General features: G+C 40.7%; 2 protein-coding genes across 2 annotated transcripts in view; one reads left to right on the top strand and one right to left on the bottom strand.

Moving 5' to 3' along the window:
• mnat1 (MNAT1 component of CDK activating kinase) overlaps positions 1–12,941 on the bottom strand; it is a 48,318-nt gene extending 35,377 nt beyond the window's left edge. The window contains exons 1-2 of the mRNA XM_010878824.4: positions 12,926–12,941; positions 11,557–11,647 (exon numbers count right to left, since the gene is read on the bottom strand). Coding sequence (XP_010877126.1) covers positions 11,557–11,645 — 89 coding nt within the window. The 5' untranslated portion in view covers positions 11,646–11,647; positions 12,926–12,941. The remainder of the gene's footprint in view (positions 1–11,556; positions 11,648–12,925) is intronic.
• six4a (SIX homeobox 4a) lies at positions 12,927–20,145 on the top strand. Its single transcript, XM_010878825.4, has 3 exons — positions 12,927–13,669; positions 15,779–16,458; positions 17,332–20,145. The coding sequence occupies exons 1-3, from the start codon at positions 12,942–12,944 to the stop codon at positions 17,961–17,963; spliced, it is 2,040 nt and encodes a 679-aa protein (XP_010877127.1). The 5' UTR covers positions 12,927–12,941; the 3' UTR covers positions 17,964–20,145.
• The last annotated feature ends 6,643 nt before the right edge of the window (positions 20,146–26,788 follow it).

Raw genomic sequence — 26,788 nt, 5'->3', positions numbered from 1 at the left:
GTTCAGCAATTCAACCACAGCTTCTCTCATCACTAAACTATTTCAAATTCCACTGATCCTGAAGTTCCCTGAAAGGCTCTGGGTTCTTTCAACATGGTCAGGATCAAAATAATTTGTTATGACTTTCAGTGTGCCCTAACAATTGACCGAATGTTAATAAGTCCAAAGACATTAAGAACTGTTATTTATTTGAAACTATGATTTGGAGAATCTTCACGAAAAGGGAATCAATAGAAAAGTTCATTGGAGGAAGGATTGTTGCCCATCTTTCATTTGGCACATTTTGTATATGCTAATGAACATTCTTTACATATATATCAAAGTTCCAGACTACTACTTTTATTTGTGACTCAGTTTGTAAATATTACAAACAAGGTGATTGTGAAAAATGAAAATGGTTGCATTATGCAGTTGTGCAATGAGAAGTAGGGCTGTGATAGGTGTCCTACAAGGCAAATGTCTGTTTTAAATTGTGCAATACTTGAAAATCTGCAAACAAACCACTCTGGAACTTTGAAATGCCAATATAATATTAATATTATCGAATTAATTATGGTATTTAGAAAAAATATATAATATTTTATTAATTATTAATCTAAAGAATATATATGTTTTAATTAAAATACTTCTCATATTACATGGCAATGTTGGTTAGGTTTTGTATGAAAATGTTTGGCTTTGTAACATCGGGGTGATTCGAGCGTTATGGAGGAGATATTTTCACCTAAAAACAAAAAAAGATTTATCTCACAGAAGCTTTTGTTGTAGTAAGCCTTGCCAACTGTATTGGTATGTTGGATAAATAATGCTAAAAGCTTTATAGATGCTACATGGAACGGAAAAGCTTTTAGGGGAAGCTTTGCATATTAGCCCAAGCCTGAGATTATACTCTATGTATTCGGTTAAAACATGGATGCCATTAAAAAAAGGGAATCTAAAAGGGACTCTAACACAGATAATCAGTTTCTCTACTTTGCGTACTCTGCTTTGTAGAGAACAGGCTCTGCTGATTGGTTCTCATTTAATAAAATTAGTTCAAAGCTGAATCAATTTCTGTGAGTTCACAACTATCACTGTATTTCGAGCCTACTGTAAATGACAACCTTAACCAATATACAAAGTCTAAAACCCAAAATATATGTTATTAAATGTTGTAACCAAACATGCAAATGTGCTTTTATTTGGAGAAATAAAAAATATACAAAAAAACACAAAAAAACTAAGGGCTGCGATTGTTGATAAACAACCTTCTGCTTTCTTTCTAAAAATATTACTCTGATGAATGACAAATTCCTTTCAGCATATATTTTCCAAGACAAACTTAACTAGAACACAGTTATACGAGAGAGTAAAATAAATTATAGATTGTGTAAAACCTTGAGGAAAGATGGCTTTAAATAGAAAGTTCAAAGATCCAACGAAAGGTCCAAGGTCTAAAAAAATGCTCCTCAAGGGAATTGCAGGACATGAGCTTTATGAACATTCCTCTCTCAACTTTATGGCGAAATGTGTGCAATTTATGGAAATGTCCTTTAATGCATTAACATTTCTCTCTGCTGTGAAGATAAGGCTGTCAAATATTCTTGCCCAAAACAGTATTGAGCCCATGTCTAAGCCTATTATCTATTATCTCTTAATAGTAGACACAATAAGACATACTCAAATCTACTTTCAGGTACATGTTTTAAAAGAAACTTGTATTATTAATAAAGGCTTTACTTATTCTTTGGTCTGTATGTGTTGTTTTCTCCACGCTGACTTTGGTATCACCTGTCTTAAAGGAGGCCTGGGAAAGTCAAAAACAATGCCAATTTGCCAATTTCTCAACTATGCTTTTAGACACAAACACAAAATATAAAATAATTTCAAAGGATTATTCCATGGATTACATTTCATGAAAATAACCTTAATCATGGTTGTTTGGTCCTGTTTTTTTATTTGGTATTAAATGACTATCGCTTGTGTTATGACAGTCTGGAAATTAAATTAATATTTCATTATCATAAACCGCATCGGTTAAGAAAGGCAGACCACATCACTACATTATACATCCCATCATGTTTCAGTGTTCATGCATTTATCTTGTTAAACTCTTCCTGGTTAGAAGGTTTGCTCTTCCTCATGGGCCATTAAGGCTGATCTGGGAAAATGTTGCATGACACACAAAATCCCATCTCAATAAAAAATACTCACCAACAGGAAAACCTTCCAATGCACAACACCGCTGTGGTAACAACCAGACACATCTTTCGACCAACCAAAAATGGTCTACACAAAAAAGTATTTAACATAATTTATTGTATAGTAGTACAAAATGTTGCAGTATACTTTTAGCATTAGTCTGCTGTGCCTGTACCAAAAAATAACAAAAGTATTTTCTTTCATGGCTTGTTCTCCATCTTCTTTGAAAATAGGTAGGACGTTTTTTTCCCAGCTCTTATTTTCAAAAACCGATCCAAATATGTTTTCTGTATATCCTTTCTGCAGAAGACGTATGGCCAGCAACAGGTTTGTAACATAAAAACGCAAAAGCACAGTACTGAATCACAATATATATAATATTTGCAACTATACATCATGATAATATCGTATTGTGAGTCTTCTGGAAATTCCCAGCTCTATTTACTCATCAATCACACCTTAAGCAGGTAGGCGTTTACCCATCAATCACACTCAAGAGAGGAGTGGACCCCGAAGACAATGGAGAAGGCCTTAAATCTTCCCTAAGTAGGCGGCAAGAGGGGCGGACGGGGGGCTGGCTAAACGTTTGCACAGTCCACTCTTTTAATTAAGTCTCTGTGGAGCTTTATTCCACCATCCGTAGGCTTCCTGCTCTTTTCCACTGCCCACCTTCAGAAGCAAGCCCCAACATCTGGCTACCAAATGGCCTCCAGTGGGTTTGCTACGGCAGTTGTTTTAACCCCAAAACACTAACTAAAAGCCTGCTTTTTTCCCCCCAATGTAATTTCACTTGGGGAGAAATCATCGATGGCCTAAAAAAATGTTTCATTGTATGTTTCCAAAGTCACTTTAAAACACTCTTTAGAAAGTCATTTAAGCCCAGATGCAGTAAACATTTTGACCTCATCGTCAAGATTGTAAATGAAATAGCATATGGGAGAAACTGCAGAGCTATGGGCTTTACCTGTTTACATATCAGACATGGGTAAAACAAAGCAAACCAGCAAAAAGATCACTAACACCAACACACACCCTTCAGCATAGAACAGAGCCCAATGCATTAGCAAATAGGCCGAGGGCCCAGCAGCGGCTGGATTCAGCACAAAAAACATAAATGAAACAAAAATGATTCTATGTAGTTGGTCCCAAGGACCACAAGAGAGCCTGCTGCTCAAGTGCAGCCCAGAAGGGCAGATGTTCACCGTGGCCCAAGGCTACAGGAGATGTATAGGCCTGGCCATATGGAAGTAAAAGGGGGGTTGCTGCTTGTTTCCACAGGCCCACAAAGAGCTCATTCATCAGGCAGGACCGGGAGTGGGGCATAGCTTGGCCCCTGCCCCATAAACGGACCACACAGCAGACCCTCCACAAGGGAAATCCTGTAATTCTAGAGCAAAGAGGTGAAGCTATGAGAAGATCGGTGGGAGGAGACTTTCAAAGTGAACCGTCTTTAGGCAAGGTCCTCTGAGTCGAGCCATCTGTACAGGTCCATCTCTGATTGTGCCTTTCTCCTGCTGCTGGGCATAAGGACTTGAGAGAGAACATACGGTAATATGCACCATCCGCACTCTTTCACTAGTATATACGCTCTTTCCCCCCGTATCTCCCTCAGTCTGTCTTTCATTTTCTCTCAGGGCGGTTCCCACTGCAGCAGAGAGCCCTGCAACCCCTCCCTCCCCCCCTCCCTCCCTCTCACCTGTCCTACTCAAAGCTCCTGGCTCCTATCTCTCCCATCTGCAGCTGTCAGCAGGTCAGGGGGGAGGTAAACAGGGGCCTGGCACAGCAAACACAACCCACTCCACCTCTACAACAAGCCCAAGGGCCAGGGACATCTCCTACCTCCACCCATCCTCCTCTCCCTCCTACACCCTAGAGGACGCAGGAACGAACACAGCCAAATAGGGGCTAGTTCACCTGTTTCTCCCATTAAGCCCTCTCCGTGAAGCCCCTCTCCGTGAAGCCCCTCTCCGTGCCCTGGACTCCCTCACACACCTAATCCACAACAGGAGATCCCTTTGTGCAGTTGGTTATGAGACACTGCTACCCTGCTGTGACACCAAACACCTGCAGAGTCACAGCCAGGAAAACGCTGGGACACTTGATTGGCTATTAAACTAATGGGAAGAGGATTGTCAGAAATTACAAGGAACATCATTGAGCCTGGGAAAGAGTCAAGGTTGGCTAGAGGACATGGCTCTGTCCACTAAAGGCTAGGTGACTGACAGACTTGGGAAGCTAGCCCCTGCTACCCCCCCCCTCATCCCTCCTACCATGATCTAACCCGACCTATCCCTGGGCTGCTGTCATCAGTGCAGTGCCCTGTGCCCGCCATCAAATGCCAAAGGACACAAGCCCGGCGTCACCATGCGTAGCTAATAAATAACAGAAGGCCACTGGCAACGTAGACACTAAATGTGCCGCTGTGGGGTTTAAATTTAGCCACAGGGTGGAGGTGAAGCAGTTCCATATCATGCATGCGACGTCCTAGAATGGAATGGCTTCACAGAACTCTCAGCTGTCAGCTTGACTCTCTCCCCAGTGAGAAGACCTTGCAGCGGCTTGAACGACAAAGACAAACGGACAGTAAGGTAGACAGGTCAGGTAATTAGGTGGACACAGGATATTTTGTTTCTTGAATTCCATTCAAATATTGGTGTCAATAACGTCACCAAAGAATGAGGTGTAAATTTAGGCGCTTACATGGATCGAGTGCAAACATTTCAATAAGGGGCAAAGAAATTTTCTGTCAAATAAGTTCAAACAGTTCAGTCATTTGGACTAAAAATACTGTCACTCAGTTTAAATATACGGTCACTATAAATCCTGTCACTCAGTGAACTCTTCCTCACTTCATCAATGTGACATCCATTGTACCCACAGACTAACCACTGTGAATTAAGATTCAAAGGAATAGTAAACTGAACAGTACATTCGTTAGTAGTAACAGTTCATTAGTGGCATAGTATTGTAATTATACCGGGCTCTACTCAAGTGTGCTCTATTTTACAGCTTGAAATCTAATCTACTGAATGGAATTATGCTTAACTCTAATGTGGTATATGGTGTTCTACTGCTGCTGTGGCTTGTGACAACTCTGATTTCCCAGTGTGGCTCAACTGCAGTCATTCTTTTGCAATGACTTTACAAATTTGGTAAGAGTGATTTGTTTCAATCAATTAAATGCCAACACCAGTAGAAAATCCACCTTTTTGAACAAAAAGACTTGAAGCCAGAGATTAACTGTGATGTTGTACCTCTACTTATATCAATAGATCATAATTTTAGAGAAAGTATTATACCTATTTTTGGTCTTGAAGTTGCAAATCTTATTTTGGATTTTTCTGTGAAAATGAATGGTTATTTATGAATTGGTTAGATACGCAGACTGCCTTGTGGGCGACTAGTGTTTGATCCTCGCCACGGACAGAACAAAGTATGCATTAGGATTAGTTCAGGTTAGACAAAAACGTTGCTGGCTACAAGCTTCAGTAGCTACGTTATAGTAAGCCTAAAATAAATTCTTGAAGTACGCATCCGTGCATGCTTTCTGTGGTAATTTAGATCACAGCCCTTTATGCAGTAAAAGAGGAAGGGTTTCCACGATTCCCTTGTCATTTAAATTGACGAAAAAGTAAGTTATCATTACCTATATTGATAGTTATTGCATCAATGTCATTCACGAATGAAATAAAAATCTATGTTGTTGTGCCATGAAATTAAATATCTTTGGAAGTGTAAAGTTTATCTTCAGTCTCGCAAGCAATTGCTCAATTCTTATGACTATTCCAAGTAGTAAGTAGATACTAGTAAGCCCATTACTGGCTAATAAGCTGTTAAAACGTCCAGTGGCAAAACGGTCAGTTCATAGTCGCTATTTGTGGTGGAGGTAAACTTAATATGAAATGTTAGTCAGTTTAACACAATGATTAATGGTGTCTAGCTAAATATTCAAATTTGGCGTGATGTTAATACGTGACAAAATGATCAAATGTCGAGACCCAATTTTCTGAACACGGTAGTACACTCACCTAAAGGATTATTAGGAACACCATACTAATACAGTGTTTGACCCCCTTTCGCCTTCAGAACTGCCTAAATTCTATGTGGCATTCATTCAACAAGGTGCTGAAAGAATTCTTTAGAAATGTTGGCCCATATTGATAGGATAGCATCTTGCAGTTGATGGAGATTTGTGGGATGCACATCCAGGGCACGAAGCTCCCGTTCCACCACATCCCAAAGATGCTCTATTGGGTTGAGATCTGGTGACTGTGGGGGCCATTTCAGTACAGTGAACTCATTGTCATGTTCAAGAAACCAATTTGAAATTATTCGAGCTTTGTGACATGGTGCATTATCCTGCTGGAAGTAGCCATCAGAGGATGGGTACATTGTGGTCATAAAGGGATGGACATGGTCAGAAACAATGCTCAGGTAGGCCGTGGCATTTAAACGATGCCCAATTGGCACTAAGGGTCCTAAAGTGTGCCAAGAAAACATCCCCCACACCATTACACCACCAGCCTGCACAGTGGTAACAAGGCATGATGGATCCATGTTCTCATTCTGTTTACGCCAAATTCTGACTCTACCATCTGAATGACTCATCAGACCAGGCAACATTCTTCCAGTCTTCAACTGTCCAATTTTGGTGAGCTTGTGCAAATTGTAGCCTCTTTTTCCAATTTGTAGTGGAGATGAGTGGTACCCGGTGGGGTCTTCTGCTGTTGTAGCCCATCCGCCTCAAGGTTGTGCGTGTTGTGGCTTCACAAATGCTTTGCTGCATACCTCGGTTGTAACGAGTGGTTATTTCAGTCAAAGTTGCTCTTCTATCAGCTTGAATCAGTTGGCCCATTCTCCTCTGACCTCTAGCATCAAGAAGGCATTTTCGCCCACAGGACAGCCGCATACTGGATGTTTTTCCCTTTTCACACCATTGTTTGTAAACCCTAGAAATGGTTGTGCGTGAAAATCCCAGTAACTGAGCAGATTGTGCAATACTCAGACCGGCCCGTCTGGCACCAACAACCATGCCACGCTCAAAATTGCTTTTCCCATTCTGACATTCAGTTTGGAGTTCAGGAGATTGTCTTGACCAGGACCACACCCCTAAATGCATTTAAGCAACTGCCATGTGATTGGTTGATTAGATAATTACATTGATGAGAAATTGAACAGGTGTTCCTAATAATCCTTTAGGTGAGTGTATGTCCCAATTGGTCCAAAAACTGGCATACTAGCGTACTATTTACAAAACAGTACATCCTTCACAATCATCCGCGAAGTACGTACTTGTATTACGTAGTAGCAATTTGAGATTCAGCAAATTATTTCGATTTCCTTGTAGTTCACATAGCATAGTGGTTGGCAATTGATCTGTACCATGGAGCCATGGAGTGACTGGAGTCATAGCTATTAGCTAGCCATCTAGAGAAACTATTTCTAATTTAACGCATTGAATGTAGTGTAGCGACCCTGTTATACCTGTTGTTGGTCGGGATATTAGCTAATGTAGGGAACTAGTTTTGAGGTCTACGGAGTTTTGACTAATTGGTTTAACAATGCAGAATTATACCGACACCACACCTCTGCACATGTATATCTAAGTGGCGTAGTGGTTAAAGACATTCTGTGAAATGGAAGACCCCGGTTCGAATCCAGGGAGGGCCAAATCAATTCATTCTTTTTAATCGTGGGCTGGCCGAACAAGGCTTGCCTGGTTCCTTTTCTTGTTATTCTACCCCAATGTTGTCCTATCCAACTGTATCTATGGGCTTGTCTCATTGCAAACCTTCCTAGTCCTACTAGGCAGGTATCTGCAGTTTTCCCTACAGCTCTTGCAACCAGGAGATACAACATGTGTGGAAGCACACTCATTCACCTGACAAAGTCAGCTAGGTTTGCAGGCTTGTAGGTCGTCTGAGGGAATCGTTTCGACGCAATGAGACCAAAAAGTTTGAGAATTATGGATGTATTGGAAAGCCAATATGACGCTTTGAAATTGTTCTTTTCTAGGCTATCGGCCCATCTTTTTCATCTACATCTGCAAGTTCACACTTGGGTGTTGTAAACAGCTGGTGTGCCAACACCACTCACAGCCAGCCTGAAGGAGAGCTGCCTATATGAAGCTGGGAAATTCGGAGGAAAGCCATCTAATTCTCCAACAGAAAGGTTCATATTGCGAAACAACTCCCCAAATGATTCGATACAGGCTATCCATTTAACCAGAATGCGTACTTTATAACTCCAAGGTGGATTCACAGTTACAATTCAGATAATGCAAAATAGGTCCTAGATAGCTATTTCCCTGTGCAACAAGTATTTTCAATATTAAGAAGAAGAATAGGCAGGAAAGAGCAGTTTAAGCAAACAAGGAAGCCAAGCTTGTAGCAAAATTAAACACAACCTGCAATATCGCCAAGGCTGAGATTCCATTTACAAATCAGAGACTCTTGTTTATTTGTTTCATAGCAGAAAATATACAGAATGTGGCTGTTGATGAAGTTGCCTCATTCCCCTGCCTATCATCCATGATGAATGGACACAGAAACATTTCTAAAAGGGATGTGATGGATCAGAAGGTTAGGGAAACCTGTCAGTGGCCTTCAAATTAGTACTGTGAAGTTCATGAACAATTTGTAATTGTGCTCTCCAGTTTGCAAATGATGAGCTCATCAGCACTGCAACTGTGAAGCAAAAAACTTCACAATCTAATCAGGTTGCTGTTGCAACTAGACCTTGTTTTAAATTTGTTATAAAATACTATTTATTTATATGCCTAGCAGTTATAAACTACATTGCTAAAACAAAAGTTTAAAAAATTACAGCAATGTCCTATTCTGAGAATCACGCCTTGAGATTTCAGTTTACCATTTGCCAATAAGGTGAACCTTTGTTATGACACTCCAAATTGAGCACAGATGCATCCGGTGTCCATTGGTCATCCTTGACACCTTAAACTTGAACTCTCTAGAACTTGATTAAAAAAAATGTTCTGGAATCTTCTATTTGCACTTCTGGTTAGATTCTAACTGCATTTCTTTGTACTGTACTCAATAAAAATGAAGTTGAATCGAATCTAATCGGACAAGATTCTTTAAGGCGTACACCTATTATAGGTGTAAACTTATTATAAGATCCTACACTTCACAATGTAGGTAAGAACAAAAACCAAGCCATTAAGTTCAAAGTAAATTAAACTGTATTGATGCATAGATATGGGGAAAAATATATATAAAAATAGCCTAAGGATGGAACGTTCCTATGAGCACAGTGGGCTCCATTATTGTGGAATGGAAGAAATGTTGACCACCAAGACTCCTCCTAGAGCCAGCAGTCTGGCAAAACTAAGTAATCAGGCTCAAAGGGCCTAGGTCAGAGATGTGACAAAGAACCCAATGGCCACTCTAACAGAGCTTAAGAGTTTCACTGCAGATATGGAAGAATCTACCAGAATGACAACAATCTCTGCCACACTCCATCAATTAGGCCTCTGACAGCATGAGGAAAAAGACACTCATGAGACAAAAATCTAACGATTAGGCCTGAATGCCAAGGGCTAACTCTGCTGAAAACACAGTTACACTAATTAGCTGGCTAATACCATTCCAACTGTGAAGCATGGTGGGGAGAGCACTATGCTATGGGGATGCTTCTCAGCATCAGGGACTGGGAGATTGGTCAGGATTAAGGGAAGATTGAAGGGAGTCCTAAACAGCGAGGTACTTGAAGAAAACCCGATTCAGAACACAGAGGACCTAAGACTGTGGTGAAGATTCATCTTTTACAGTACCACAATAACAACCCAAAGCACACAGCCCAGACAAAGAGTGGCTTCAACAGTAGACTGTGAATGTCCATCTGTGGCCCAGCCAAAGCCACGACATGAACACCATTGAACACCTGTGGGGAGAACTGAAGACTGCAGTTCACCGATGCTCACCATCCAATCGGATTGAGAGGATCTATAAGGAAGAATGCGTGAAACTGACCATATCGATGCATCCAACGCTAGTAGAGGCATACCCAAGAACACTTGAAGCTGGGATCTCTGCCAAAGGTGCATCTATAAAGTACTGAATAGTGGCTCTCAATACTATGTACATAAGATATTTTTAAAAAATATATATATAAATATATATATATATATATATATAATCTAGTAATGTTTTCAGTTGGTCATTATGGGAGAGTGTATTGAGATTGATTGGAAAGAAATATCTCTATGTCCGTTAATATGGTATTAACATAACACATATCCCTTAAGCAACCATTAACAATTATATAAGAAGACAGAAAAAAATTATATATATAGTGTTTTACACTGGGATTTCCAATTAAATTAGCATTTGTTCCTACTTTGAACCCTTGTTTCTCAATGAATGCACGTTGGTTTATCTACCTTCTGAGGTGGTCCATAGCACATGTACATAGCACAAAATCTTGAAATCAAAAGCTGTCGAAAAAACAGAATTCAAGAGACTGGACAGTTAAAGACAGTGGCCAAATATGTTGTTGCAGTTTCCTAGCAGTGCCAACATAATCTGGTAAACAGCTATAAAGAGCACCATCAAGGTGACCGAAGCTAGGGAAGGACATTTCTCTAAATTACTTCATTGCAAAGTTATTTTAATTTTCTCCCAGAGTGACCCCTTGTCTAGACATAACAGAAGCTGTGAGTTATGAGTTTGCTGACCTGATGACGAAGCACTGCCACTTCGTGATGGTACGGTCAATAAACATGCAGGGTCAAACATATGCTCTAGCCGACACCAGCATTTTCTTTATACTTCACTGTCACAGCAAAACAACACCAATAAAATTAACCTATCTCCTCTCCATTGGGAGACTGGGCTGAAGACTGGGTTAAAAACTGGAGGAAATAAATTGAGACTGCTTTATTTTTATATTTTTCTGTTAATTCCAAAGAGAAGGGACTTGAGCAGGTTAAGTAGAATCAGAATCTTATTTTCTAGTAATCCAAAGTCAACAAGCCAGCATTGTTCATATATACATATAGGTATAGATATAGATTAAGAAAAGAGACATGCTGTTACGATACAGCTTGTGAATAAGACACTGAGGCGAGGGATGTGTTTATGTTGCAGACAGAAAATGATCATGGAAACATGCAAACGTATGGTGACATACACCTTAAAGCTAGTTACACGTCACTTTCAGTTTAGCTGCATAGTTCATCTAGCTACAAAAACTGTTCATGTTATATTCCTTTATGTTGTTGTCTGGCAATACCTATTAATCTAAAGCCGGGTTGAAAAGACGCAACTAATATTAGCTAGACAGGCTAACTTAGCTCGCATATGACATACTACTACTTGATCAGCTGGATAGCAGTTAGCAAGAACAGTTACTCACAGCGTGTGTCCACAAACATTCACCATCAGTTTCAGGGAAGGATTCCTGTATTTTGTTGTCTTGCATCTCGGACACCCTTGGTCATCCATCTCTACAAAGAATATAAATAATCGAAATAAGATGTTAACAATGAACTAGCTAACTAAGATGTGATATTAACGAAAGGGGTCAAATGTGTTACATAAACAATGTCCTGATGAAAAAGTTAGTGGAACAATGGTTCCTAGTTAATGGTTCCTCAAAGCGCACAACACAGAATAGACAAATGTAATAAATTTTGTTATTCTCAAATGTAAGATATTAAAATGGTTGTTCATATCCAACGTGTTTGTATTTTAAAAATAGCCTAAACATTATGTAAAGCTAACAAAGTTAATGTGTTTGTATATTCTCATTCTTCTAAGCAGACGGCTAGCTTTTATCAGCAACTACAACAAAAAATAGAATATGGATAAGATTATAGTACACTCATATTTTATGTATAAAATCTGTATTATTAATAGCAAATTATATTAAAATTGAATAGCTCTATTAATGTTCACACAAATAAAAAATTACTGTAATGTAGTCTATAGAAAAAACTCAAAGTTCCTACTCATCCACCCACTGTGCGCAATATTTAGCGTAGGCAATTTTATAGTGTACATAAATGTTGGGCGACTCAATTTGATTTTGTGTATACTGTCCCTATATTGTTTACGACCAGCAGCACCTTTCCACAAAGTTAGATTCGGTGTATAATAGATTTTGTGTATAATAGGTCTATGAATCATATATATATAGGCTATTCCAGTCGCATTATGAAAATGAATTTTCTATATTACCCTTTCTTTCCATTAGTGTTAATATGTGAGCTGATTTTTTATATATGCATCGAATTTGGAATGAAAGGCAACAGTAGGCTGATATTTCATCTAATCAATATTTTCTTTCAGAAAAAAAGGCCTTCCGATATCGCATAGTAGGCATGCAGTTAATCCAATCAAAAGTACGTAGGCCATAAAACGGACAATATGGGTAGTTTTTTCCGCTCCCATACCAAAATCTCAAAGACATTCACCTTGTGCAGGTAAACCTCTGATATACAGTATGCCTACGTCATGTTTGAGTGACAGCTGCAAACTGAACATTCGTCTCCGAACCGCAGTCGCTCCTCCCTGGCGGAGCTATTTGGAGCCAATAGGGTGGCTCTCCCTCAGACAAATCCCAATGCCCCCTTGTTATAGTTCCCGCAGAGTAAAAGTCACGTTGGAACGAAAGAGGAGAGCTATCCACTTACAGCTGCTGCCAGATATTCGATCGCGTTCGCATGGCGAGGTGGTAACCTGATCGGCTGAAGGCTTGCCGAAACCAGGGAGGAGTGACTTACCAGGAAGGCTTGAAAAATGTCTTCTTCTTCAGGAGAAGTCACAATTTCAAATGACATCAAGAAGGAAAATGTGAAGACGGACAAGCGAGAGTGTATCAAGCTTCTGTCGCTGGATACCGCGGAGTTGTCTATGGAGCGCGCAACTTCGAACACTGATGCCGTCCACAGTGAACTTCTGGTGAGCGCGACTTCCTCGCTGGCTTTCTCCCCGGAGCAAGTGGCGTGCGTCTGCGAGGCTCTGCAGCAAGGAGGCAATGTGGACCGGCTGGCCAGGTTTTTATGGTCCTTACCTCAGAGTGACCTACTACGTGGCAACGAAAGCATCCTAAAAGCCCAAGCTCTTGTCGCTTTCCACCAGGCTCGGTACCAGGAGCTCTACAGTATTTTAGAGAACCACAGCTTCAGTCCGTCCAACCACTCCTCACTGCAAGACTTATGGTACAAGGCACGGTACACTGAGGCCGAGAAAGCGCGAGGGAGACCCCTGGGCGCGGTGGATAAATATCGCCTGCGGAGAAAGTACCCACTCCCCCGGACTATCTGGGACGGTGAAGAGACAGTATACTGCTTCAAAGAGAGGTCCCGCAATGCGCTGAAGGATCTTTACAAGCAGAACAGATACCCTTCTCCAGCCGAGAAAAGAAACCTTGCTAAAATCACGGGACTCTCCTTGACACAGGTCAGCAACTGGTTCAAAAATAGGAGACAGAGGGACAGAAATCCGTCTGAAGCACAATCAAAAAGGTGAGAAATAATACGTTGTAATTGACTGCTTGATTTTCCGAAAATGGCCTAGTGTGCGTAATGGCACCTTCATATGAATAACTTTAAATGAATAACAAGCATTTTGAAATATTATTTTTATTGCTGGCAAGGTCGAGCGGGCTTGCTTTGTTGACTACTATACACATACCTGACTGTAGCCTCTAACTATCCGCAAGATAATCGCCCGTAGGTGTGTGAGCTGACAGCGTAAATCATTAACATTAGATAGGCTAATTCCGAAACAAAAAAGTGTACCAGGTTGCATACTGTACACGCGGCTAATGTTTTGAAATATGAGGCTGTTGCCATCTAGATCGTGTTTCGTTTGCGTGTTCAGGCACTAAGAGCAAACATATCCTACTCTTCCAAATTGAAGTTGTATAGTCTAAATCGTGTTATAATGTTGATATACATTTTGCATGTTTAGCTTTATTACTGGCTAATAAATTGATATGGTTAAGTAGCCTAAGAATAAATACACTTCTTACAGTTTGTGTGAGTTTGTGGATGTGTGTTTGTGTGTGTGTGTGTTCAAAACTAACTGAATCCAATTATTTTCCCTCACCTCATAAATCATTTTGGTTATTTACTTTTCCTCTTAAGCCGAAGGGAATCGGAATACCTCCCCTTCAGCATTTCATTTGAAACTCCCCCAGCTCAGAAAATACAAATATTCTCTTCGTTTTATGTTTTCTTCTCTGTGAACAAAGCTCGTGCGCACCTGGTGGAGGTGACCTATTACTTTCTGTCTATCTCGCGCAAACACACACATATACACACGCGCGCACGCACGAACACACACACACACACACACTTCCCGAAAGATGATGTCATAAACTGCTCAAAGGAATATTTGCTTGAAGCACGTTTTTTGTTTTTGAAGTCGACTTCAGTTTAGTCTGTGAAAGCAAATAGTTGTATTGACACTAATGCTATACTTAAATTATTGTACAACGACAAAACGACATTTTAAGCTGGAGTAATTGAGATAATTCATGGTTAAAATGAATAGACTGTAGCCTCCCCTTATTTCTTAACTGGGGTAAAGGACTCCGGACGATGAAGCAAAATGTTTTTCAATCAATGGGGCACTTCATTTCAGAGAGCCCGTCTTTTTTATGGCGAGGGAAATGCAGCTGTTTCAATCACTCATTCACGATGTATAAAAAAAAACATTAGCAAATGCCATTGTTCAATAGTGTTCGTAGTGTTTTTCAGACATTGTTAAACATCAAAAGGGAAGCTTTACAGAGAGAAAAATCGAATTTATGTCAATCAGCGATTAAAAATAATAATAATATGGTATTTGACCATTTGGGTTGTCATCCTGATGGCGTTTGGCACCCTTTAATTGATTGTACCAAATGGCAGGCCCACTGTAGGTCGTAACGTCGTGTAACCTACTGTCCTTAAGTGGCATAATTAAAGGCGTGCTGTAATCCAATTTACTCTCCATGTGGTAAAAACGTTTGGTACTCACCACTTTCGTCTTTCAAGCCATGTTTGTGAGATCTTGAAGGATCACCTCTCTTGTTGTGACCACAAACATTCTATTCAGATCTGTAATTGAATAGGATTATAGTTGAGGTACGGTTAAAGTTCCCTTGACAAATCAACCACACTTCTTAGTATGCAAATAATAATTTATTTTGGCAGTATGTTTATACTGGCAATGGCAGTTTAGCCTATTCCTTGGTAGTTAGTGATACAATATTTTATTAATTTATGGAACATAAATTAACAGACATATGCACACACATAAGCAATCAAACACACACACACACACACACAAGCACACATACACAATCAGTCTGAGTGAGAAAGGTTCACATACATTTACTTTATCACAGGTCTTTCTATGTCTTTTTGGTTTCAGTCAGTCTCACTCACTGCCAGGTAGCAAGACTCCGCCTCTGCACTCACAAATGACAGCAACATAAGTCAAACCAGTAACACAACTTATTTCTCTGACCTAAATTCCACTTGACACAATCCCATCGTTAGATTCAAACCTACAAAAAGTGTAGAGCAGGACATATTTCAGACAGTTCATGACATACCACTCTCTATGACTTTTTCCCCCCTTAGTGAATCTGATGGCAACCACAGCACAGAGGACGAGTCTAGTAAAGGGCAGGAAGAGCTCTCTCCACGTCCCCTCTCGAACTCATCTGACGGCACAATGACCCGCGGGGCCCTCTCCGGGTCCTTGGACAGTGGGGTGGTCATCCAACAGATCGGAGACATTAAGATTCCCCCTGGTTCCAGCAGTGGAGTGCTCTTCAATGGGAACCTCGTGACCAGCAACCCCTCCGCTGTCTTCCATAACAGTGGCTCCTCTTACCTCCAGGCCCCTGGCAACATCCTGTTCAATGGCCTCAATCTTGGCGTCCAGCCCCTGGCTTTCAACCCCTTGCGGTCCTCTGGCGGTGTCCTGATGGGGGCCTCTGGCGTGGACGTGCAGATGCAGGTTGGCCAGGACAAAGGGCTTGGGAGCTCCAGTGTGGACTATGCCTCCTACTCCAGCTGTGTGAACGGGGCAGAGGTGAAGCTGGAGGGGGTTCCAGGCATGGCAGCACAAAACGGCGGCTCGTCGGTCCTCACGTTCAACTCGTCTTCAGGGGCGCTCCAACTGGGTGGCTACAGTCTGGTCCACGTGCCCAGTGGTGTATCCAACGGCGACGGGGCCTCACTGCTCAACAGCAGCGTGGGTCTTTCTTCTCTCCAGCTCCCCTCTGGTTCTTCCTCCTCCTCGGCACTCTCACAAGGTGGGTTGGCTTCACCTCACGTGTCTACCTGGTTGTCAGATCTGTCATAGAAATGAGGAAATTCACATACCATTAGTGAGTAATATTTTTGTTCTCTAGCATGTTAAGATTTCATTTGATCTTCATTGCTAATGAAAGATAGACTAAGTATGTCAGAGAAAATGGTGGGAAACGACCACATTGTAAATATTGCAACCAGGCCATCTTCAGTCAAATGTATGAGCCCTGGGTTGAAATAGCACTGGGTGTATTCACCAGCACTGTTATCCATTCAATGTCAGCTGCATTAGCATTTGGCCTTCGTGACTTTGGGTCTGAGCCCAGATGCTTTATTACGCTGCAATGAGGTGGGTCTTGATGCACACACACACTCCATTATCTTGTGTGGTGATATATGGTGGTCCTGGAAAATGATAGAGATCAATGGAACACAGGTTCTGAAGTCATCATCAGTCATCATCACTGCACACGCTTGACCTCAGGGGGAGAGAGGAGAATCTGTTTCAGACAATCATAGGACTGAAAACCATACTAACGAGGAGAGTCATTACAACATTTTGACACAAAGCAGAGAACTAATACCAGGGCAACAGAAAAGTGAAATGGAAAAAAAGCATTCCCGTTGGCCAATAGCAGGCCTTTACATCAATAAAACTCTCCTGGGTCCCACGGGGTCTGCTTCAAAAGCCAGGAAGTGTTAGAGAGACACAGCAGAGATTTCAATTGAAATTCTGTTGTAAGTTAAGAAGAGTAAATCTAAAGCCAGAGATTTACAGGGAGGTTATGGTGGTTCAGAGATGAGAGTATAAAGTAATTTCACATGATGGAGGTAGAACATGCGTAGGCTAATAATCTATCGTCTGAATATCCCAGGTACAGTCCAAATGAACAATGTAGCAGTCAGTTCTTCCAGTGAGGACTCCTACCACCACCAGCACCAGGACAAGCTGGCCATGGCCCCTACACACCCCAGCACAGTGCTCTACAGCATGGGCAATGCTGGACAGACCTCTATCAAAAAGGAACCCCTTGATGGAGGCGGGGACAGTGGGGTATACTCCTACCATCACAGCCTTCACCTAGACCCTAGTGGGCAGCTCAGCTACTGCTCAGCCCCACTGAACTCAGACGAGGTCACCTCCAGCAAGGCCCCCACCTCCATCTCTGACGTAACCACGGTCAGCTCCTCTAGTCCAGAGCCTGAAGTCTATACCACCCTCACCGTCAGCACCCCTCTGATGGCCCAAACGGACCATAACGGCCGCCACCTCCATCCCGGGGAGTACCTCAGGGGCCACAGTCAGGACCCTATCCCCACCTCACACCTGTTGGGCCCAGGCATGAACAACAACTACATGTCTGTTTCGGAGAACAAGGTGGATCCGAGTGGTGGTGGGGTGAATGAGATGGTGCGGGTCATGTGTGGGGAGATGGAGCCGAGGGAGGAGAAGGAGCTGGCTAAATTACAGACAGTGCAGATGGATGAGGACATGGTTGACCTTTAACCTGTAACCTACAACCTTTTATAAGCACTCCTATCTGCGTAAGCAGTGATGTGGTGAATCTTTTTACTTTTTTGTGTGTGTGTTTTTTTTTTTACCATGCATTATCATGTTAAATTATTTACTACTGTTATGTACATTTTACCTTACAATGCACTCTATTCAGACACAAATACCTTGGATTGGCACCATGAATTCATCCTAATGAAACCTTTGAAAAGCCCTGAGTCTCATCAATATGCCTGCAGAAAGTCAGAAATGCAAATACCGTTTCTTAATTTGAGCCATTTTCACATAGCAGGAAATACTCCAGCAACAAGGACATTTTCAATTGGCTTTTTCAATTTTCACGTGGCTTATAATAATTGGGGGTTGATATTTTTTGTTGGTGTTAAATTCTACATTGAAGAATATAAAAACTTAGAAGCCTTTTTAAACCATGTATACACTACTAGTTTGCAATTCCTGCTGTGCAGGAAGATTCCTCCGAAGACAGTATGATCCAATTAAGATACGCTGAGGCAGAAGTTCATTGCATGCATTTGAACCACATTTTAAGTGTGCATTTTTTATAGACAACACCTGCTACTTCCTGTTGAGTGGACTTGATCTGCAGAAGCAGGTGTTGGAATGGCCATGGTCATGTGACATTAATGTTCCTCCAAACTAAATGCGTCATCTGGGTCAAACCAAAAAGGTCATTTAGTAGGAGGAGGGAGTGTCCCTATGAAAATGTTCCCTGAAATCACTGCAATTGCTGCACTGAAAAACACATTAAACCACATACAAATAGCAGGACCATCAATGTGCATTCAGTAATTTAGTCATCAAATCCTCCGTTGTTTAAGTCAAGCATCCAAGTACATTTGGGCTGAGGATGAGTCATCACACTAATGGCATGGTTGTGGTTCAAGGGACTCAAGAAGAAATGAATGTGCCTTTCTGCCCCGTAGAATGTCAGGCTGCACTGACCTCTCTTAATTTGCACTAACATTAAAACCCTACAACAGAAGATTGTAGCTTCAAAGAACCTACCTTTCCCTCTGGACTTGTCGGAATGATCAAACCTTAGAAAATCTATACTGTGATATTTGTTATGTGTATAACATACTGTATTTCAAGCTTCAACCATTATTGGAGACAGTGAGACGTTATAAAAGGGTTGTTACAATGTCTCTATTTGAACATAGTAAGACCACTATATGCTGTTTCTTAGGTTTGGCAACAGTATGTTCCATCATTCATTTCTAAATGTCTCTCAAATTGTCTCTGTAAAAATATACATCAATGATATTTTTCTACAAAGATGCAAGCACATACTGTATGTATTTTATTGCCTGGTGTGCCTGTTTGTGTGTGTTTTTCTATGAGAAACTGGAAGGGACGTACTTTCTTTTAGGAGAGACACGTAGTCCATTGTGTTTTATATGGAGAGGGATTTCTAGTGCGTCCCTTTGCATGGCAAAATGAGTTAATAATATTAGAATGTTTTGGTTACTAGTGCCTTTTACTTTTAATTATTGTTTTCTAAATAAGACTGTGGCTACCAAGTTCTGGTGACTCCCTCAGATGGGTTGGGTGCCCACAAGCTAAGAAAGTTAGTGGGTCGTTAGTCAAGGGAGTGTGATCTCAGACGTGTTGATTCTGCTACTGTTTGGGCAAGCAGTGTAAAAAGAGGCAGAATAGCAGGTCGCGATCTTCAACTCTTCCCAGCTGTTAGAACTTGCGGTGATGAGAACAGTTTGTAACTACAATTAACTACCACAGAATTGGGGAGAAAATCGGGGGGGCATATATATATTTTTAAAAAGACTTGAACGCCACACACAATACAAAACCATAATAGCCCATGTCAACCGCATGGCAGCAGATGTCATTTACACATACCAATAAGACAGTCAGACATTGATCCATGTACACTGAGTGGCCAGTACATTTTCAACTGTCAGACTCCATGACATAAACCCCCACTCAAAGTAGAGCTATGAACAGAATGCAAACGGACATGAAGACGACATTACAGAACAACTTTGTCATATAAAAAACTGAGCCATAGACATATGGTAAAACAGATTTTTGTTTTGTTCTTATGTTGTTATTTTTTGCTTGGACTGTATGTTTGTATTCTGAAATGATGTGAATGTATTTTTCTAAATCTCCATACTGCATTAAAAGTTTATATTTATAAAAATATAAAACTAGTAAACCTATTGTTATGGAGTTTTTCTTTGGCCCTTTACCATGACTACGTTATTTCTAGATTATTTCTTAATTAAACATTCAAGTTGGGTTTGTGTTTAATGTTATGTCTACAGTGGAAATAAATTCTTGAGACAGGAAGCATACGTCTTCTATATATTTAAAAAGCTTAAAGAGCCAAACTCTGTGAGGATGAGGGTATAACAGGCGTGTCCTAATCCAACAAGCCTACAACTGCACTCTGCAAACCTGCAGTGATCGTTTACACATGCCTGGCAACCTGGACTTCATTAGCCCTCCTTTTCTCATCTCAGCCCCTGTAATTCAAATAAACAGCAATGAGATTTCCAGAGGTACTGCTCCTAGGAGTGGGGGGTCCACAGCTCCCTACAGTCCTGTCCAAGGGCCCTTTCCCTGGGATAACCTGCAGCAAGCCCTCCCTGTCTCACTCAGCAGACCAACATGTGGACAAATGAAGCTGAAGTGCTGTCACTCACAGGCACTGTGTCTGTTCAGAGATATCCTGATCTGCTCACATGGCTTTGGGGGATTTTCCACAATCTTCCGCCCAATTCTGATTCACTCCGCTGGCTATATAAGGCTAAGTAAGATAAAGCGGGTAGAAAGGGCGGGGGAATGGATGCATGGATGGATTGTTAAATTATAGTGGTTTCGAGACAGGTCTTCAGGTTTTATCCTTTACATGGATGCTTTTTATGGCTGACCCAAATAAACAGAAGGTGTTTGTCCCCGCTCACTCAATGGTGAGGAAGTCCAGAGAGGGAGGGGATGAAAAGGAGAGGGAAAGGCAGGTAACTGGTGTATGGTTACCTGTGCACAGGTGACCTCGTCGCCATGGGCATTGGATTAGCTGATTGTTGGGTATCAGGTAACTCCTCCTATAATATTGAAGAGGTTGAAAACGGCTTTGTAGAAGCCCTGAACAATGTCCCATTGGCAATAGGGGCCCAAATTCTATTGGTCTCACGGGGTGGGGGCCCAGGAAATATCCAAACTCCACCTGTTAATTGTGCCCGTAGATTAGAAGAAAATGAACAGCACAATCAGTCCCTTTAAAGGAAATGTATAAATCTGTTTAATATTTTTATTTTAAGTACAGTACCTTACAAAGCAATTCATGTATTGCATATATTGTCTTCGAAAAATAACCAATATAAATACTGTACACTCCAATTCAACCATATTTTAATGTTACGAATAGTGTAACAAACAAGATGTGTCACATTTTCCACAATTTAAATAGTGCACTGTAAAACATGCGTGGACGAGCTATAAAAGAACTGAACCTCCCCAGATCTGAGGCCTTATTAAAAAAGGTGACCTCTGATCTTTTGGAGGGTTTCAAAGCTGACATTTAATGCGGCACAGCAGACTGCAAGTCATATGTAACACGAACTGGAGAGAGCAGTTCTCCGCTGCTCCACGTCCCACTAATGAGAGGCCAGGGGTCGCTGCGTGGTACGTAGCTCCAGCAGACCCACCACCAATAGGCAAGTTTACCTAGGTCCACAAGCGTTTCTGGGATTCCAATTGAGAGGTAAATAAATCAGAGTAAATCTGTTAACAATGAAACGTTTTATTTTTGGGGGGACATGGGTTTTTGAGATATGACGTATATATAGCCTATGCGTAAATTCCATTGGCAATCACTGGCTTATAGTTATCTTAGCTATATTCGTTTTCACCATCAAAAACTGAACTACCTTTGTCCACTGAACCTTTGTCCACTGAAGAAAACATGTAGGCCTATGTGTCTTTTTGAAGCAGCCTAGCCTGTACAGTAACCTGAATACACGATTGACTTTTGCTGGTACAGTAACGTATTATATCACCGATACATTTTTTATTTACTGCGCTAAGCTAGGGTTTGGGACAACAAGTAAAAAAAAAAAAGGTGGAACCCAGTTTAACCCTTGTGCGCCCCTGAAATTGACTACCCTTTGGACACCTTCGTGTTTAACATTAAGATTTTTTTCAGCATTTTTTTCCATAAATCTCTTAAACAACTTGAAACCTGCTCAAAACAACCAAACATTAAATAATTTTCAGGATTTTAACCCTTTATATGCCAGTTTGAATTGCCTCATTATTTATTACAAGAAAATCATTAACAAAATATTATTTACCGTATAATAAATAGTAGGGACATGGGGCTTTGATGGTGATTAGAGTCTTGGATAGCGACAAAATTTATTTGATTGCATTAGTATATTTTATGTAGTGCCTGATACTCCCTCTGGACACCTTCATTGACAAAAATGTCCCATTGTCTTCCATAAAAAATTTTTTTTTATCTCACTGCCATTAGAGTATAAAACCATGCATTCTGTAATGTAAGCATTTCATTTTGAAGAAAAGTAGTGATATTAGAAATTTTTACTGTATTCCACCACACACACACGCGCGCACACACACGTGCACACACACGTGCATACAAAAACTCTTCTACCAGATTCAACCAGATTTAACCATTTTCCCATTGTAGGCCAATGGATGAAATTCTTGTATTTTTATTTAAATTTTTTTGAGCCATGTGACTACCAAGGTGCCCCAAGAGTTTTGGTGTGCCCACTTGTGTGTGTGTGTGTGTGTGTGTGTGTGTGTGCGCGCGCGCGCGCGCACGTCTGTATGTGTGTGTGAGTGTATGGGTGTGTGCGCGCTTGTGTGTGTGTGTGTGTGTGTGTGTGTGTGTGTGTGTCTGTGTCTGTGTGGTGGAATACAGTAAACATTTCAAATATCACTACTTTTCTTCAAAATGAAATGTTTAGATTACAGAATGCATGGTGTTATACTCTAATGGCAGTGAGATTTAAAAAAATGTTTTTAATGGAATTCAATGGGACATTTTTGTCAACGAAGGTGTCAAGAGGGTGCAAAATTCATAAACAGAGTATGAAAGACATGAAAGAGTTAAAGACATTAGATTTCAAAAATTTAACAAAAAATAAGAGTTCTGCAAAAAAAATCATGCCCCTAGCTGCAACACAGACAAAATGATCCCCAAATCAAAAAATAAATTGAGAAAAATGCACAAGGGTTAAACAAATGCCTTGGTTGGGCCGAAACATAAGTTATGCCGTTGCTCTGGATTCGGACTTTCTAGTTTCCACATGATAGCTAGATTAAGTACATAACTTCTGTAGCTGACAATATCAGCTAGGAGCTCATTTAATGGTTACCACTATTTCTAAGTTATTTGTCCCTCACCCACAGAAATGAACATAACTTTTCTATGGCAGTAACATGCCCACTAGCTAACGTTAATTGCCTGGGATAACGACATGGGGATACGAATGAGTAATCTATTCGGTCGTAGTGCTTACCGACGTGTTGCTTCCCACCTACTGCCAATCGTGTTTCTCTGCACTTTCACGTTGATCGCGGTTGCTAACGTGGCCAACATTTTTCGGGATTTAATTAACGTCTATCAAAGGAAGTTGCGTTTATTTCAAAGCGTGAGCGATATATAACTTGGTCAACATCTGGATCATAAAGTGCCAATTAGATACATTTTAAACGTTTACCATAGTGTAGCTGGTGTTATATAGCTACCGAGTTAGCCAGGTTATCAGTGGGGAGATGGTAATATGCTTTTTGGGTCGTTTTTTTTTATAGAGCGCTAGTATGCTAGTAGTACTTTCAGTCAAATTTCTACTGTACGGTGTTTAAGCAGGGGAGTTTAAATGACTTAATTGACTCAATTGTGTACATACAGCACACATATCCCAAAGCAACATAACTCTTCAATGTTCCTCCATGTTCTCTTCTATTTATTGCAATCTTGCAAACTAGCATTAGCAATTGCAACTAACAACACTCTGGAATACATATTTTATATTGGAAAGGAAAACGGCGCTGAGCCATACGAAGCACGCCTTCACGGTGTGTCTGTCTGTTTCTTGAAATGTAACATTCAATAGAATGGATAGGAGCCCTCTTAATTCAAACCTTTTCTGAAACACAATAGTTTCCAGACCTCCAAGGAGGCGTGGCCTCGCCCAACCACATTTCAGCTAATAAGTTACTTCTCAACCCTGGTGTGCAGATAATTGAGCTGTTATCAGGCGTGAGAAAATATCTGCACATGTTAAGTCAATCTTCACATTGAAAGCAAAAATGGGTGTGACCTGGGCAATTTAATGGTCGGTTCTGCACTATAAGGACAACCTATAACATATGCGTAAAATGGTCCAAACGTGTACTTATAACGTCTCCTGATAAGACATCTATCTATCCATCTATATATCTCTCTCTCACACACACACGTATGTTATCCACTGAAATGGGATATATTGAGATAGGTAACAGCTGGAAGACCGCATCATCTCCCCATCACAATGGTCAAATGGTATTTCCCAGAGCAACACATCTCTTGGTAACAGGAGCGACGAAGATAAGACTCCCATATGACTATTGAGGAGTTTGACTTTGTCTGAAAACCATTAGAGCATGACAGCTCCTTTCATGGTCCAAAATGTTTCACATGTCCAATTTGTTTACTGTTTACAATGTTGTATTATGCCTAATTGTGCTTCCTGGTATTTTAAATTAATTGCATAACGCACCGGGGTCTTTTACGCACTGTGGATATCACATCTCTGTATTTACATAACTTAATAGAGGCGTTGTTTTTAAGCTGGCGCCCCCTTTCTGCCAGTAACCTATGAGTTGTCTGGAAGCGTGTAAAGTGTTTTCGAAAATTAAGACAACACGTTTCATAACATTGTGGTAGCCAATATTTATATAGAACACGTATGGTGAAGCCTTTTAATCGAGAAACATTTTAACAACACCAGGACCAAAGCAGTTTACTGACCTGCTCTATAACAGTTTTGCAGCCTTATAAGAGGTGGGCCTGTGAAGAAAGTGATCCGTAATGATTTTGATGGGGGGTGGCCGCAGTGCTCTTATACAAGGCCTAATTTTCTAACATGACAGGAAACTCTTTTAAGCTGATAATTGCGGCTCCAATTTCATTTAACTCACTCATGTCAACAGTTGTGTTTTGAGAAAGCAGTAACCAATTCTGGGTATGGTACTTAAAGTGATGAATAGGCTTGTAGCTTTTACTACAAATATGAAGGCCAATATATAAGCCTATAGGATAATACAAACCAATCGAACAAAAATAAAACAAAGTGATACTTAATTAACCACATAGGATACTGTCTAAAAATATCGATAAGCTTAAGTTCGGCATAACATGCACAATTTAGCATTAACACAAATAAAACATAAAGCATATTTAGCTGTAAAAACATAAGTCATCTGAACAAATAAAGTGCATAACATGAATGTTTTATGAAAAACATTGAATGGACAGGCTACTTTGCTTAGTTTGAAGATAGACATATTGCAACAAATTCATTAATTCAAATTACGCTTATTTAACGTATTAATCTCCCATATTATTGGTAAACATCCAAGTAGGCCTATATCCAAAGGAAAGTCAGTAGACAACATATTGCAGTTCTCAGACAATTTGAACAGTAGGCAATCAGCATTGTTCCAGTCAACAGCTGAAATAGCAGTTTTGATTTAGCGAATACCATCTGCTATTGCTTGTGTGGACCCGGCCTTACTGGACTTTCATATAGGCCTATAGCCTAATTCTCGCCATCTTTTTTATAGAAAAAAATCTTAACTTACAAAACGCCACATATAGATGGTTTGATGTGACGTTTTTATGAAGTGCTTTCTCGGTATGAATTTGCGCCTCGTTTTCTTTCTCCCTCTCGTTTTTCGTCCACGGACGACGAGTGCAGTAGCAGAGACGTAGCCAGTCGTCATCGTTGCCCCGGGGCAGTGGAGCGGAGTCCACATCTTGAAATAATCACAACCTGGGATCGGGCACATCCCCCTGGCTTCTCGGGTTAAAGGAGGAGGCGCGGCGCAATGTGGTAGAGGTATTAAAGAAACCCGAGAGCTGCTCATCAGACAGCTCATTTGCTAGAGCACTGCATGTTTAGAGAAGGGAGAGAGAACCCCATAGGTAGGCATAGGCCGTATGTCGAGGACCGACAGACCAACACTTATATTCATTGCAGAATGTTGATTTATATGGTTAAACCCCGTCTGGGATTCATACAAACTTGCACATTTTACATTTACATTTGAGAAATGTCGCTCTTACCCAGATAGATTTATGCCAAAACAACGTTTATGTAGTCTCTTTATTTACAAAACAACAATATACCCATAAACGTATGATTATGAAAAGAGAAAGCGTATCTGGGAGGGGGTTGCCTGGTAGTAGCATTGGTAGGATTAGTTTACAGTACCCTATATACAGTACCCAAGACCACAACAGTCTGTGTGTTAATTTGACCAATGGAAAAAGCTGTAATTGCTGAAATTCTGGTTTAAACCAGCAATTAATGACCTCTTGTGTGTTCTGATTTGCATGAGACAATAGAGCACATTTATCGGCCGACATCACTTGGGATGAGCATTTGCTGTGGTTTTCCTTATTTTTCCTTATTGTCAATACGGTTGAATTGTTGTAATATTATTTTTGCCTAAAATTCATCAGGAGGTGGTTTTGGTGAGCTGTAGGTCTTAAACTGCACTTTAATTTGTTCCTTAGTTTTTAGAATGACATTTACAAA

Source organism: Esox lucius, chromosome 15 (assembly GCF_011004845.1).
Source record: "Esox lucius isolate fEsoLuc1 chromosome 15, fEsoLuc1.pri, whole genome shotgun sequence".
Taxonomy (NCBI): Eukaryota; Metazoa; Chordata; class Actinopteri; order Esociformes; family Esocidae; genus Esox; species Esox lucius.
The sequence above is the reverse complement of the archived record's forward strand: the minus strand, read 5'-3'. Positions and strand labels throughout refer to the sequence as shown.